Source organism: Pan troglodytes, chromosome 7 (assembly GCF_028858775.2).
Source record: "Pan troglodytes isolate AG18354 chromosome 7, NHGRI_mPanTro3-v2.0_pri, whole genome shotgun sequence".
NCBI lineage: Eukaryota > Metazoa > Chordata > Mammalia > Primates > Hominidae > Pan > Pan troglodytes.
Window position 1 is genome coordinate 81220843 of NC_072405.2, and position 16131 is coordinate 81236973.

Here is a 16131-nt window from a genome sequence, read left to right on the forward strand (position 1 = left end):
GGTATGTTGCAATGGTATGGTGGAAGTTTCATGATCCCAGAGTGGGAATATTATGGAGAGCTTTCTCTAGAAGGTGAGGTTTGAGCTGAGTCTTGAAAAGCAAGTACTAGTTAGTCAGAAGGAAACAAGAAAAATGTTTCTAGAACACAGTATGGAAAGGCCAGGAGCTTAAAAGGGAATGTTGTGTGCAGTCTGGGATTGCTGGAATATAATGATGAGGGAAAGATGAAAAGTGAAGGTGGAGAGGAGGCTGGACCTACTAGGACTAACTAGGCTTTAAAGTGCTGGTAGGACTTCAAAAATAAAATTCCAATAATGATGACATTTTGCAGAGTTTAAAGCATGTGAGTGGCAAGGTCAAATTTGTATCTTAGCAGAGCATTCTAATAGCTATGTGGAGAATGGTTTTTAGGTGGACAAAACCTGAGTTTGGGATCCAATTTAAGGCTGTATTAGAAGTGTAGGCAAGGGCTGGGCACGGTGGCTCATGCCTGTAATCCCAGCACTTTGGGAGGCCAAGGCCAGCGGATTGCTTAAGCTTGGGAATTTCAGACCAGCCTGGGAAATATAGTGAGACCCTGTCTCTAAAAAAAAAAAAATACAAAAATTAGCCAGGCATGGTGGTGCAAGCCTGTAGTCCTAGCTTCTTGGAAAGCTGAGGTGAGAGGATCACTTGAGCCCAGGAGGCAGAAGTTGCAGTGAGCTGAGATTGTGCAGTGAGCTGAGATTGTGCCTGGGCTACAGAGTGAGACTCTATTTCAAAAAAAAAAGAAAGAAAGGAAAAGAAGTCTAAGCAAGTAAGTGATGCTGAGAGTTCGAACCAGCATTGTGGTAATGGGAACCTTGGTAACAGTGTTGGAGGCCTTAAGCAATGGTTAGGAGGTATAATTGCTAAGACTTGGTGCTTATTTGGATGTGGATGGATGGATCAGGATTTCACAGAGTTTTAGTGAGGGTGACTGGGTATGGGGTGGGGAAGGCCATAAATCTGAGATGGAGAATGATCAGGAACTGGTTGGGCAGACTGGCACCTTGGTCAGTTTAGCTTAAGATGTCTGTGGTTTATCTAGAAGGAGTTGATCAGGGTGAGGTGCGGCGGCTCACCCTGTAACCCCAGTACTTTGGAACACTGAGGCAGGTGGATTGCTTGCACCTGGGAGGTCAAGACCAGCCTGGGCAACATGGAGAAACCCCATCTCTATAAAAAATATAAGAATTAGCCAGGTGTGGTGGCACGTCCCAGGTACCTGGGAGGCTGAGGTGGGAGGATCATCTGAGCCCAGGAGATCAAGGCTGCAGTGAACTGTGATGGTGCCACTGCATTCCAGCCTGGGTCACAGAGAGAGACCTGTCTCAAAAAAAAGAGTTGATCAAGCACATGGATCTTTTAGTCTGCAGCTTGAGAAAGAGGTCTCTCATGACATGTTTGGGAGTTGCCAGCCTATAGGTATATATCACTGAATACACAACCTCTTCTGTGTAGTACACTGTGTTGTCTTTTCCCCCTTTCCTATATCCTAAAGCAAAGATACATATCTCCAAAAGTATGTAGACATTAATATTGTACCTTCTGGTTGTATTCAGTCGTTAATATTGTACCTTCTGGTTGTAACAACAGAATGATCCCATAGAACAGAAACACTCTAGGAAAATGCAAGTAACCAAGTGATTGTTGCTTTCTTCCAGCTTTGTCAGTGGAAATGCCTGCCCCAGAGGGATATTGCTTCAGTTGACCTCATTTTTTAAGGACCCTGGCTCTGCGGCTTTGTCCAGTTCAAAATGGCAGAAAAGGCTCCCCCGGGCTTAAACAGGAAGACTTCAAGGTCGACACTTTCCCTTCCTCCAGAGCCTGTGGACATTATCCGGAGCAAAACATGCTCCAGGAGAGTTAAAATCAACGTGGGGGGCCTCAACCACGAAGTCCTGTGGAGAACGCTGGACAGGCTGCCCAGGACGCGCCTGGGGAAGCTTCGAGACTGCAACACACACGAGAGCCTCCTGGAAGTGTGCGACGACTATAATCTGAACGAGAACGAGTATTTCTTTGATCGGCATCCAGGAGCCTTCACTTCCATTTTAAATTTCTACCGGACCGGGAAACTCCATATGATGGAAGAAATGTGTGCACTTTCATTTGGCCAAGAACTTGATTACTGGGGGATTGATGAGATCTACTTGGAGTCCTGCTGCCAGGCCAGATATCATCAAAAAAAAGAACAAATGAACGAAGAACTGAGGCGAGAGGCAGAGACTATGCGAGAGCGAGAAGGAGAAGAGTTTGATAATACCTGCTGCCCTGATAAAAGGAAGAAACTGTGGGACTTGCTGGAGAAACCTAACTCATCAGTGGCTGCAAAGGTATGAAACCCATAGTATTGCTTGCCTGTGTGTGGTCAGAAAAGATGCTACCTACGTTCTAGAGAGTATAAGTTTTTTTACTGTTTTGGTAACACAGAACAAAGTGTGGCTACACAGACAGTGAAAAAATCCTTTCCAAAATCTTATTTAGTCCAATATAGTCATTCATCCTGGTTAATGACATAAAATGGCATTACCCTTTCATAAATATTATTGTCTGTAGAAAGGGGCCTGGGCAACAGAGGATGAAAGAGAGTCCTGGTTTTCCTGGCGCTGTATCAGGTTGGTGACTTGGAGGTTGAGGAGAAAGCCCTAGCTCAGACCCATCAGGCACTGAGTCTTGTGGAAGACGAGGGCCTGAGCTCCATCTTGAACAAAGGGAAGGTACTGTCACTGGAAGGAGAGGAGGTACCTCTTAGCCTGGCTATGTAGAGGTTCAAGGGAAGAGAGGAGAGCATGGCCCCAGGTAGCTCAGAGGGCAAGTGCCACACACATGAGGAAGGGACTGTTTTATTAAGCTGTGTAAAAAATGAGTCAATGTCCAGAATGCATCCACGTACCTCCCCTTTTGAGGCCTCCTTTAACAGTGCATGTTTCTGACTGTTAAATTTTTTTTTTTTACAATTGAGGTATTACCATGTATCAGAGTTCATAAAATATTTGCTTAAAATGAAGGTAAATTCATATTTTCCCATTGTGACTGCATATATCTAAATCTCACAGTAAATTTTTTGTCACTAATTCCAGTATGTAATTCAACTGCATGATTCTGTTTGTCTAATTTTATCTAGAGCTTCCAAGGTTAGCTCAAACCAATTTTCACTCCATATATTTAGTTCTGTATTGCAGTATGAATGATAAGTAAAAATTCAAAAAGCCATCTTTAGCTGCAGGAGTATAGTATTGACATTTTGTGCGTAATGGATGAAAATGGAGTACGGAATGGAGAAGGGAAGAGTGTGTCTTCACATGAATTCTTTTGATTTACTGTTTTTTTCTAAAATCTTCTCTCGTGAACAGTAATGATTTCAGAATTTATAATAGAACATATGAGATTTTTGACTGGAAATTAAGATTCTACATGATAATCTATAGCACATAAATAATCAGCTAATGCAAATGATCATAAAACTGCTTTTTGTTTGATTTTCTTTCTGGTTGACTTCTAAAGGCATTTAACTTTCCAGCCAGGACATGCACCTAAGTGAAATAAAATGATATCTGTTGTGTATAACAAAGAAATGCATATTTCGTGGGAAATAGAAGACTTTAGGTTTTTTTGTAGTTTTGGATAAGTTGTTTACTTTCATTTTACTTGTAAAAAAAAAATGTGCCGCATTTGTGGGTTTTGATTGAGAAAGGCTACTGCTCTTTCCAATATCAAGTGTTTAGGTACATACTCGAGTTACTACTAAAAATATGGAGTGAATTTTGAAAATGAATGAGACAGATTCTGGATTTAAGTGAGTATTGTGGGTGTTAAATGAATTCTTTCAAGCCTTTAGGCAACTAAGGAATAAATCATTGTTCCATCAAAATTTCCAGAGAAAGTTAGCCAACTATATAAAAATAAAGCAATTAAGTCAAAGAAAGTTTGAAAGGTTACTGTGGTTTACTTGTTCATAATGACATTATTAACCTATATCTAAAGTTAAGTATTGTTACAGAAAAAATTTAAGATATATGTATATTTTCCTGAAGAATTTCTCACAAGGATAGAATAAGGTCAACAACCTGATTTCCTACACAAGGGAGTTCATTTAATCTATAAATTTTAGAAGAAATAGCCATTTCTTAATCTCTAAGAAGGTAACTATGACCATGGCTTATTACAATAGACCTTTACATATGTATCCAACATATTATTTAAATTTGCTTCAAATTATGTCTGTATGTATAGACAAGAAATCTGCCTACAAACTCTACCCAGCAGCCAAAGACATTGGTTTTGGAAAATTTTATGTAGTTATAAATGGTATATTTGTTTCCACATTGTTAATCAAGCTAAGTAAATCTTCACTATAAGTTGATTCTTTACTAAATTTCCATACAGGATTTATGTTTGTTTATTTATATGTCTACATTTTCCTCTCTGTTTGAATAGTGAAATATTATGGAAAGTATTTACATTTGATTATATAGTAGTTTAGTGAAATTATTGTTCATTTGTCTGAGGTTTAGAGCCTTTTAAAATGGCTCTGTGTGATGTCTTATATAAACCACTACCTTTTCCTGTACTCTTCTCGAGTCCTATAACTTGTTTTTTTTTTCTTTCTGGAGTAATTCTTGGTGAGAGAAGTGGTAATGCAGGTATGTGTGGATAGTATTTTCACAACTTAAGAAAAAGTAGTAATATTACAGCTGCAGTAGGGTGATATTCTAGCCCTCACTATTTACTTTATTGTATGGGTACATCAGGCTATTTTCTATGTTGTGAAGCCCTTGTGTAGGAATGCTTGGAACCTTCGTGTTTGTCCTCACTTGCTGAGGAGGTAAGATAGCTTTAAAGCAGAATATCTGTGGACCTTGCCTTTCCAGTTTTTGCTTATTCAGTATGGTAATTTAGTTGAACATATGCTGTATGTGTGCCACACACATTAAAGTAGATACTTAGACACTCCATTCTTTCCAGAATTTAAAAATATTCTTAAAATATTCTCTTATCTTTAACTGGGATTTCATATTATTGAAAATATTCTTGTGTTTTTCTCTTTTGGTTTTTATATAACTTAATAGATTCCTGTAATGAAGAAAGTATAAAAGCTCTTAAGATTATTTGCCAGATCCCTAGTATGGAAGGAAAAACTTGACCCTCTCTGTCAGGTGTTGCATAACAGGCTAAAATATCTATTCTTTGATACGAAATAAAATACTCAATAATCAGTTAAGTAATAATTGTTCAGCCCATGCTATATGCATCCCCTATGATATAAAAAATTATTACAAGGTCAGTTGACCTATTATTTTTGTCTTTGGGTATTTCTCTGACAATAACAAGTCAACTCCTATGGAACATGTTCCCTGGTGTCACATAAGGAGCCACTTCTCTTACTTGGATGTTCTGGTGTATTAATAACTGAAAAAAAGCCAAAACAGCATTTAACAATGTGGTATATCTGAAATATTACATTTAACAAATTAACATTTTTGCACATATATAGAAAACCATGAAATATGGTCGTACTATTCAAAATATAATGACAGGGCTAATAGAAATACTTATTTCTTAGTTCTCTGGGATATGGTGTGATTTGGCAATGGGACACAGGTTTTTATCTGTATGATGGACTCTATCATTTTTGACTCTTGTCAGTGTATCTTGGTGACTGTACATGTCCTCATATAGAAATAATGTACACAGTTTAAATTTGAGATGGTTTGTGAATGTGTGGCTCAGCTGAATGGGCCCAGGGCATGACTGGAACAACTCCCTGGGTTACCATGACAGGAATTGCTGGTTTTAGTGTGCCTTTCATAGGATCGTGCAAGGGGAAGAAAAGGGCTCAACTTGCTGCCAGTTTCCTGGGCAAAAATTGGAATTTGACTTGATCCTGTACCTCTTCCAGGCCAGGGCAATTTAGTCAGTCTCTGGACTGGAAACATTTTTCTCTTTTTTCCTTGGCCTCTTCCCAAAGAAACTGCAGTTGCTAGTTCCCTGTAAATATTGCATATAGTGACTTCAGTCTAAGAGGTGTTTAAAAGCATATTTGAGAAATGGGTCTTGTGGCAGGCAATATTCTCAGCCTTCGGGATGAAACAACAATCAGGAAGTAGCACAGCCCACCTGAGATCTGAAAGAAACTAGACTCATCAGTACCACACAGGGCCCACACTTTGGATGTCTTAAGAAGGTCAAGAACAAAGGAAATCAGCTGGGTTTCTGGCAAATCCAGCTACCTGGGTTCATGGCTGAGTCCTCTGAGGGAAGCTTCACTCTAAGAGCATAAGTGGATGTGTGTGCCGGGCAGTGCCAGACAACAGGCTGATCTCAGGTGTCAGGTCAGGAAGCTAGAACATAAGCAGCCCTTATTGGATAAGAACAGCAGGAGGCAAAATCTGCGGAAACACATTTCTATTCATCTGAACCAAACAGTGAGAGCACCCAGCAGCTTTTTCAGGAAAGCATACAGGTCAAGTGGGGCATCGTTTAGGATCTGCTTCCCACTCCTCAATTTCCTCATTAATCTGTAGCCACCACTTCCTCCCTCCCTTTCCCCCACTCCTCTCCCCGCTCCTCCTCTCTCTCTCAGGCTCTCTCTCCATCTCTCTCTCTCTCTCACACAGACACACACAGACACACACAGACACATACAGGCATATCTTGTGCCCCTCAGGAACTGGTTTTATTTTAGCTTAAGAAAAGGGGGGAATGATTGACTAGAGAAAGATTTCAACACTTTTTTTCATCAAAAGCTCCCTAAGGAGAAAAATTAAGTTAAATTGAAAAATGGAGCTCAGAGGGCCACAAATGATGGTACTACGTAAGTTTTTTTATTCCTCCTCACTAGCACCAGTTTTCTCCCCCTGAAAATGCATGGGACGGAGGGAAGGAGATGACCGCGTTTCCTGCCTGCATCTTACTCCCTGCACACATCCACAGGTCCATTGTCGTTGGCATGGTGCAGTGCGGCACCTGAAGGGCCAGGAGACCTTAGCCATCCTTGGATCAAGTCGGGAGCTGCTGGTGGCAGATGGGCAGTCTGTGCTTGGAAATTCAGCTCTCCACAGAGCCAGGGGTCCAAATTATGAGTTTCTTAGATGCTGGTACCTGTTTGGTTGCCCTGTTGATAACTCCTTGAGAACTAGTCCCCTATTCCAACTAAATTAGAGTGTAGGCCTTTCAAGCCACAGAAATAGTAAAAATAAAATAAAACAAAACAAAAACTCCTGTGTACTTATCAAGGAAGAAAAAATACATAACATTCTCATTCTATTTATAGTATATGGATCAGTTATTCTAATGCTTTGAATGAAAAATGAAGGAAGGCATTGGAACAGAATCATAAATGATTTTCTTTCAGTTCAAGAACAGAACTTTCACATGTTATGCTTGTAGGGAGATCCAGCCAAGTGAACAGCTTGGGCTGTATAACACTCTTTGTTTAGCTTTCTGATGACCATCTTAGTGATAAGAAAATATAACAATAGGCATTAAAACCACAAATGAGCCAAAAACATGAAGTGATGCAGTGTGAACAACACAGAAACCCCTCTACACTGAGGCCCTTCTGTGTACCGTGCAGTGCTATCCTCTACATTGAGGCCCCTCTGTGTACCGTGCAGTGCTATCCTCTACATTGAGGCCCCTCTGTGTACCACGCAGTGCTATCCTCTACATTGAGGCCCCTCTGTGTACCGTGCAGTGCTCTTCTCTACATTGAGGCCCCTCTGTGTACTGTGCAGTGCTGTCCTCTACATTGAGGCCCCTCTGTGTACCGTGCAGTGCTCTCTACATTGAGGCCCCTCTGTGTACCGTGCAGTGCTCTCCTCTACATTGAGGCACCTCTGTGTACTACGCAGTACTCTCATTCTTATCTGCAGTGGGCTAATTAGCATGCCAGTCACACTGTTTCTGTATTGGTGGTTTACCATTTTCCTTTCTTTCCCTTTCCTCTGTGCATCTCATCTGTACAGATTAAGCAGTTTGTGTTCTTCCAACAACACAGCATAAGAGTTCAGAGATGTTAACAGGAGATGATAGAGTTTAAAAGAACTTGGCCAATCTGCAGAGGTTTAGCTTGAAGATTTGCTTTTTCCTTTCTTAAAATGTATCATCCATGAAGACTAACAGGTCATAAACCTGAAAGAAATAAGGCATAAGAAAATAAAACAGTTAAAATAGAAAACGCCATTGAGTTTTGGTTTAAATGTCTCAAATATTCTGTTTTTTAGCTGCAGCGATCCTATTTCTAGATCCATGCTTCTCTGCTTTCCCGGAAAGGCTGCCCTGAAAACTCATCACTCTGTTCAGTTGGCCATGTTTGATCATGGGAGAGAAGGGCAAGAAAAGAAGAGGAAGTCATAAAAAGCTCATACCCCCACATCCCATTGTGACCTAAGGCGCCATAGGTTATGGAGATAGTCCTGGCTAATGCCTTTTGTCCCAGTCTAATTATTAATAGCATCTCTTTTTACTCTTCAAAGTGTCCCAGTTTGCACAATGAACTAAGTCATCACCTTGCAAGTGAATATTTTTGAAAAAGTAAATTACCCAAGAATCATGCACTTTTTGGTTCCTCTTTGCTTCTTGGTTGCATCTGAAGAGGGCCAGTCTTAATTTCCAAGCAGTTTTTCCATCTCTTTAGAAAAATCATTAGTTTTCATTAATATTAAAAGACATCAGATTCTTTTCAAGCTTTATTTTTTAAACCTCAATAAATACATTAATTATCATTTTCAACGTTGAAAAAGGAGTTCTTTCTATATTACTTAGTGTTATCACAAAATAGAATACATCAACAGTATTTACATAGTCTGGCTTTGAAAATTTATATACACTGCTTTGATTATTAGTGGGTTTGTTTTCTTTATTTCAAGTGAGAAAGTTTGTAAAATAAATTATCTACTCTTTTAGGTAAGCGTAAGTGTTATTATGAAGGAAGGTTGCAATATTTAACACTGTCCACTTTGGAAGACTCTAGAAGGGTTTGAATAATGTTTTTGATTAGGTGTTCGTACCTGAGTTTTATCTATCATGAAAAGGAAGAAGACAAACAAATACTTTCCAAATGCTAAGAGTTTATAGGAAATTTCCCATGGAGCATATACCTGGACTTCAGGTAGCCACCCCATATTGTTTACTTTTAAGCATTTATGTTCTGTAGTGGAACTTCAGTCTGAAAGTTCATCTAATAAATACATGAAATTGCTTTGATTCCTCAAGGAGGTGGTTGCTCATTGTCTTATCCATGTTTATTTATATTGTTACTATTTAGCTTCTCCCCCACCCCTGCCCCAGCATGTTACAGAGAATCTCATAAGGATTGGTACATTGATATATATGGTATATATTGATATATTAATATTCATACTATTGATTAGCATTGTGATTGTGATATGGTATAGAAACAGCAGTTAGTTATACTGGGACTAAACATGAGAAGATGCTATTTTGAATGCCACTGATATTTTCCTTTTTCTTATCCACTTTTATATTTTATAGACATATTTGGCATATAATATGAAACAAAATATTCTCTTCCCAGAGAACCTATAGGATTGTTTGTTAAGGAATGTTGAATTAGTCAGTTTTATTGAATATTACATATCACATATAAAATATTGAATATTTTATTGAATGCTAAATATTGCATAAATTGAGTCATGGAAACTAAACAGCTTTGGGCACTTTATTAATTTTTAATTCCTCTACATTTCTAGTTTGTTCCACAAAAGAGACAGTCCACTAGAAATACATACACTAATTATTCAAGTAAAATTTAAAATAATTTAGAGCAAAAAATAGAACTAGAAGAAATGTATTTTAAATCATCACAGTAACTCTAGAGAATGCTTTGTTTTCCACAAAATGTTTCAAATTATTTTAATTAACAAATGACAATCTTATAATTTTTTTAAAGAGTTTGAAATTCATAAACAAAATATGTTCATAATTTTTAAAACTTGCCTTTCTGGCCCTACCTGACATTGCTAACTGATCCCAAGTAAGAGCCATTCCTAACAGAGAGACTCTGTCTGTATACCCATTTGAATTGATCATTCGGATAAAGGAAGGTGTTTTCCTTTATCATAATTAACAAAATTGATTTGAAAAGAATTGTGATCAAAACATGGTTCTATAGGAAAAAACAAAACAGCTGCTAAAGTACAATTCATGAAATAACCATAGATTACAATAGTTATTTTTGTTTTGAGCATTGACTTAGCATTGGTGGTTTGATTCTATTTGACAATAACCCCAGAGTTCCATGGCATTCGGTAATCTGTAATGCCCTGAGGCATAAATCTGCATTATGTATAATGTAAGCTTGGTGTATAGGAGCTAGTGACTTTGAGAGTGAGCGAGCTTAGCTGGTCACCCAATGCTGTCCACTTTACCCAATTTGTTTCTTTCTCCTCATTGTTATTTGCACTAGCTCTCGTTAAATGTTACTGTATTTATAAGGGAGATTATGTGGCATAGTAGAGATTTATAAAGCTCTCAGGACACATCCCTCATTGAAAATATTCTATCTCGGTATTCTAAGAGGTGGTAGAAGCTTTTCAAGATAACAGTAAGCTTGGGAATTATTTTTGCCCACTAACAGCCTGTTTGGTCATTAAAATCCTTTCTCCCTCTGCAGCAGGACAGAGAAAGATGAGGGTGACCCCAAGCCACACCAGCAAGCTGTTCCACATAGTATGTGGGCACTAGAGGCAAGTTGCACTTACTGTATCTATCAGCAACATCCAGTTCTTAACCTCCTTTCCCAGTGTCTCCTGGACCGTAGTTGATGATCACTTTAGAGTTTATAAGCAAAACATTGAAGGACTTAAAGAGACTGAGACTTCTCTGCAATTGCTATGTCAGGCTTAACACAAACATAATGAAGCTAGAATAAAACAGCTATTTATGGATGAATGAGGAACAGAGACATGTAGTAACTGGCACAGAGGCAGGAAATAGAAAAATGGAAGAGGAAGACATTTGCTTTCATCTCTCCAAAGTTTTTCCAGGAGATACTAGGAACTAACATCAGAACTATATCAGACTTTGCACCCATATAGTATTTATTTTTGGCTGTGCATATATCTAGGTTTAAGTTAACTCCTTAACTAATGCATAAAATGAATGTATTTTTCCACTTAAATCATCTCCTTTAATGTCTTTACAAAGTTTTAAGTAAAAGAATTCCTCTGGATATTACTAAGGACAGGTACCTGAACCCAACTGATGTTTGTCATCAAGTTTCTGTGTCTACGGTGGCTGAAGCCAGTAGCAGCAGCCCTCACTGAGTAGTACCCAGACAAAGTCTGTTGTATGTGCCCGTGTGTGTGTGTATGTGTGTGTGTGTGTGTGAGAAAGAGATAGAGAGAGAGAGATGTTACTTATATATACTACCACCTCTTCATTAGAGTATGTTCTATTGTAAAGAACCCACCTGCAGAAAAAGCAATGAACTTCAGCATGTATTTGGCAATTTAGAATAGATGCAACTTTGTCATCCAAATTAGACAGTCAGCCCATTCAGAATACAAACTTTTGTGATAACCTGATAGGGCATGAAAATTCATAGGAAGTGCTCTCATGGTCCAAGAATAGAAGGAAGAAATATTTTTATTAGTCTCCCAAGATTTTGTTTCAGGATGCTAGAGGTCATTGCCACCCTAGATTTCACGCTTTAACTTCTCTCTCATTGGGTCACTCGTGATGCAACCACAAGTGTTGGATGCCACTTTAAACAGCTACTTCAAGCCTACGCCACAGCAGTGCCAAGGACAGCCAAGTCAACCCGGTGCAGCTCCAGACGGGTTTGCTTGGTTGCAGCATCCATCACTGCAACCAACCTCAGGATATTTACACAGGAGAGGAAGAACCCTAACCTTCAAGTCATCGTTTTAGCTTTAATCAATATACTATCTAGAGCTCAATTTGGAATACTGAAGGGCAGTTGTCCTATCTTGTGTCATCTAAGTTAAGTTCTTAACCAAATGGATTCTTCAAATATAGATTTTTTAAAACACTCACATTTTAGTTTGTATCTTAGAATTGCATTTGTATCTGGCAACATTTTGTATAGGACCATCTAACTTGTACATTCATGTCAGAGCATGTAGTTTTATTCAGGATTTGGTTGAATTAAAAAATAAATCAATGACACTCTGAAGAACAGCAACAGAGTCATGCTGTGATAAATTAGATGTATTTCATTAATACAATGGAAATTTACTTTGGGAAACTAGCAGAGGCCCTACATAATATCTCTGTGGTGAACAACCTGTTCTATTTCAGTGCATTTTTTAGTTTAGAGGCAGAAAAACGTTAGTTGGTAATCTTACTTTCTAAAAGGTGATAATTTGCCATACTACAGATGGAATGAACTATGTATGCAGTGAAAATATGAAATAGTAGGCCAGAATCTAGGATAACATGAATTTGTCATTTCATATTTGCTATGTAAAAAAGCTAACACACTTTATTATATTTCTTAAAATAATTCTGCAGGTGTGAAAATTATTGTGTTATATAAGTAAAGTAATTGCATTATGAGTAATATTAAAATTCAAAGCAAAAAAAAATTGGTTTTAAGCCCTGGTCTTTATTTTTCAGACTCTAACTCATGAGCCATTATAAATATTTTAAATTACATGGAATATTTACCAAGTGCTAGTCACACACACCTTTTAAAAATAGTTTTATATACAGATTAGCCTGAGGAAACTTTAAGGCAGTAAACTCTTTTGATAGGCAGATTTTAACAATATACCAAGTGTATTTATGAACTTAAAGAAATAAATATTATAATTGAAAAAAAACTGTTTTGGATTCTTTGTTTACCCATCTTGGTTGAGTTGTTTGGCAAATGCCAAAGCTTTGATGAGCTTTTCTCCCCCGTTGCACTTTGATGCATACATTTAAAAATAAGTGAGCCTGCAGATCAGATGACAGGCCTTTGCTGTTTATCTGACCTGGCTGTGGTGGGGTGGGTGGCCTCATGGTGTACTTTCTGTGCAGAAGAGGTTCTCTAAGGCACCATATTGCCACCAATGGGAACTTGGAAAATATCCAGATGTCATTTTCATTGCAGCACGGCCCAAATAAGGAAATGTCTTTCTTTCTTCCTTCAGCCATGATTTTATCTCTGCCTGAGGAGGTTCTGTTAATCTCTACATACCTGCTTCTTAGCTCCTTTCCCACTGCGTGCTCCGCTCAGAGCCCCACTGAGCCCCTTGAGAGCCCTCCTCACCTAGGACTGTTTGGGTTATACTTTACTGAACAACTGTTGATTTTCTACTGAATTTCTTTGGCTCCAATCAGACTTCATATTTATTTTTCATCTGATTGTAAATCTTTTCATGAGTTGATGTCTACTTAAATTTTCACAAAATTGAATATTGTAAGAGTCCGAATTGAAGAAGCTAGCTCACCCTCCAAATGGATTTCATTTGGACTTTAATCTATAAAGAAGGTGTGTGTTTTTCTTTATCCTAAAGCATCGGAGGCTAAGACAAGTAGAATTTTCTCTTGTCAACTCTTTAAAATCAGCATCTACATAATACTTTTCCTCTCCCTTTGAGAGAAGCTGATTCTTCACCCACCCTCTGCCCTCCCTTAATCCGTGAACTCAGACTGTGCAAGTTAAGCTGGTTTTACTTTCCGCTTTCTCATAATAGCGCCACTATCCCCAGAGCCTTCTGTTTTGAGCAGAAATTTAACTCTGGGGAAAGAGGCTGTTAATTGATACCTAATACAGTAACAGATGCTTTCACAAGGCTGTATTAGCTTCTGTTTTCAAAGTCCTCTGTGAGGTATGGATACAACTTCCTAGTATCATCAGAGTGTTCTTGCAACCCTTACTCTATCTTCTTATTCTGAGACCAATTGTTTTCTAACAATACTGCTTCCTTCCCAACCTGGGGGAAAAAAAAGGAACTTGTTCCCTGCAATCCAGGGTCATGAAGTGAAAAGCACTTTCTCACATCCCCTCAGTAATTAATATGACTTTCTCAAAACAGCAGGAGGGGAGAAATTTATATTTATATTGAGTGTCTGCTATGTGCCATACACTAAGCTTGTTGATTTTTTGGTGTTGACTCCACAACTTTTTCTGTAAAGGGCCAGAGAGTCACTATTTTCTGCTCCGTGGGCCATAAGGTTTCTGTTGCAACTACTCAGCTCTGCTGCTGTGGTGAGAAAGCAACCACGGGCACTATGGAAACCAATGGAAGTAGCTGGGTTCCTATAAAGCTTGACAGCAGGTGAATTTAGCCCACAGGCCATAGTTTGCCAACCACTACTTTATATCAAACCTATGAGAACACATCATTAATTGTATTACAGAGATTAGAGAGTTGAAACCCAGAAATATCAAATGTGTGTCGAGTGCCCCACACTAATGCCATATTGATATTCATACCCAGTCTAGCCACAGCCTGGCTTTCTCACAGTTGTATTTCTAGTTGTATTTTTCATTCCTTTCCTATCATTGTCCAATAGTCTCATCACTTCTTGATATTCACTGAAGGCTTTGGTTTATCACTTAAAATCATCTTATACCGCACCCACTTGCTATCCCACAGGACAACAGTGAATCATAAATTCCACCCTAAATATTTCACATTTCGAACTCTGTTACCATATGGATAAAACTAGTCTGTCTTTGGGATCTTGAATCCTATTTACAACCATGGAGCCCCCTTCCATTTCCCACTAAATCTACATTTTGTCCCTACTGCAAGTTCTCTTACCTTTACTTATCCTATTCCTTTTCTGCTGAGTTAGGACCACTGGATGCACTGCTATGATCTAGACCTTGATCATCTCATGCTTGGACTATTGTTGTAAGTCATGAACTGGGCATTTTCATTTCATTCCTGGCCTCCCCCCTCAATTCTAATCCATTCTGCATTTAGCCAACAGAATTAAAATATGTCTTTCTTGTGAGCCACTCCTGAATTAAAAACGGCAATGATTCCCCACTGCCTGCAATCTAGTCCAAACTCCTTAGCATTACATTTATGATCCCTCACAACCCTCCTATATAACCATATGCCTTACCACTTCTCAAACACAGTGCCCCAGGTGTTGCAGACTACCAACCATTCCTGAAGACAGGGCTCTGGTCTAGACAGGTTCTTCACTGAATTCAACAGAGTATTTCCACATGGCTATATCCATCCAGAAGGAACATCATTTTTTTCTAGTTTGCACAAATGTGCCTCATATACGAGCTGCAGCCACACCTGCACGTACCTGGCACAGTCACACCCCTATGGCCACCACTACTTCCTTCTCTGTCCTTCTTTCTGTCTCAGCTCATATGTCACGCTCCTGTGAGGTCTGCCTGATTTTCTCTCTAACCTGTTTTCCCCTAGTTCTCTCTTCATCCTTGTAATCTCATGATTTTGACTGTGCTGTGTTCAACTGCTCAGCTAGGTTGCAGCACTTGAAGAATCTGAACTGTTTCTTATCTTCAATTACTGATACCTAGCATAGCTCCTGACACATAAAGAACACTGACTGTGCCTCCAAATGACACAGGAGGGCAGGAATAACAGCAAAACTAAATGTTTCACAGTATTCCTATTTCTCTGTGAAGACTAAATAGCATAGATAGAGGTTGGGTATCTGATTCTAGCGATTAGACCTGAGTAATGCTGGGTTTGTTTTCAACAGTTTAAGAAAGCCGGATGTCTTCCTGGTTTTAAATGGTTGTACGTTTTCGATATAGGCTGAGAACCACAGATGTGGGTTTTACATTTTTACATTGTATAAACTCTCCATCTAAAATAGCAGTGTAGGCTGCTCTGTATGCTACAGGGTTTATGCAAAGAAAGGAATCAGGTGCTTCTGACAGGCAGGTTTGCAGATGCTTTGCTTTGCTTTGCTAGGGTTGCTCATTTGGTTATCGGAACTGTAGGCTCTGGGAACTCTTGTCATAGGTAAAGTGTAGCCTTTGTGTGGAGGAGAGCTTGATCTGACCCCCAGGGGATAGGCAGCCCTTCTACCACTAATGGCAGATGGATAGATCATTTATTTAGGTTCAACCATCCACCCTTTACAGGTCCTAGGCCCCAAGTGGAGTTTGTGAAGCAGGTTCAAGTGCATTGGTT

The 16131-nt window shown here is 38.9% G+C and overlaps 1 protein-coding gene across 1 annotated transcript in view; it reads left to right on the plus strand.

Annotated features, from left to right (window-relative positions):
* KCNB2 (potassium voltage-gated channel subfamily B member 2) overlaps positions 1 to 16131 on the plus strand; it is a 397881-nt gene that overhangs the window by 28660 nt on the left and 353090 nt on the right. The window contains exon 2 of the mRNA XM_528164.9: positions 1687 to 2358. Coding sequence (XP_528164.4) covers positions 1780 to 2358 — 579 coding nt within the window. The 5' untranslated portion in view covers positions 1687 to 1779. The remainder of the gene's footprint in view (positions 1 to 1686; positions 2359 to 16131) is intronic.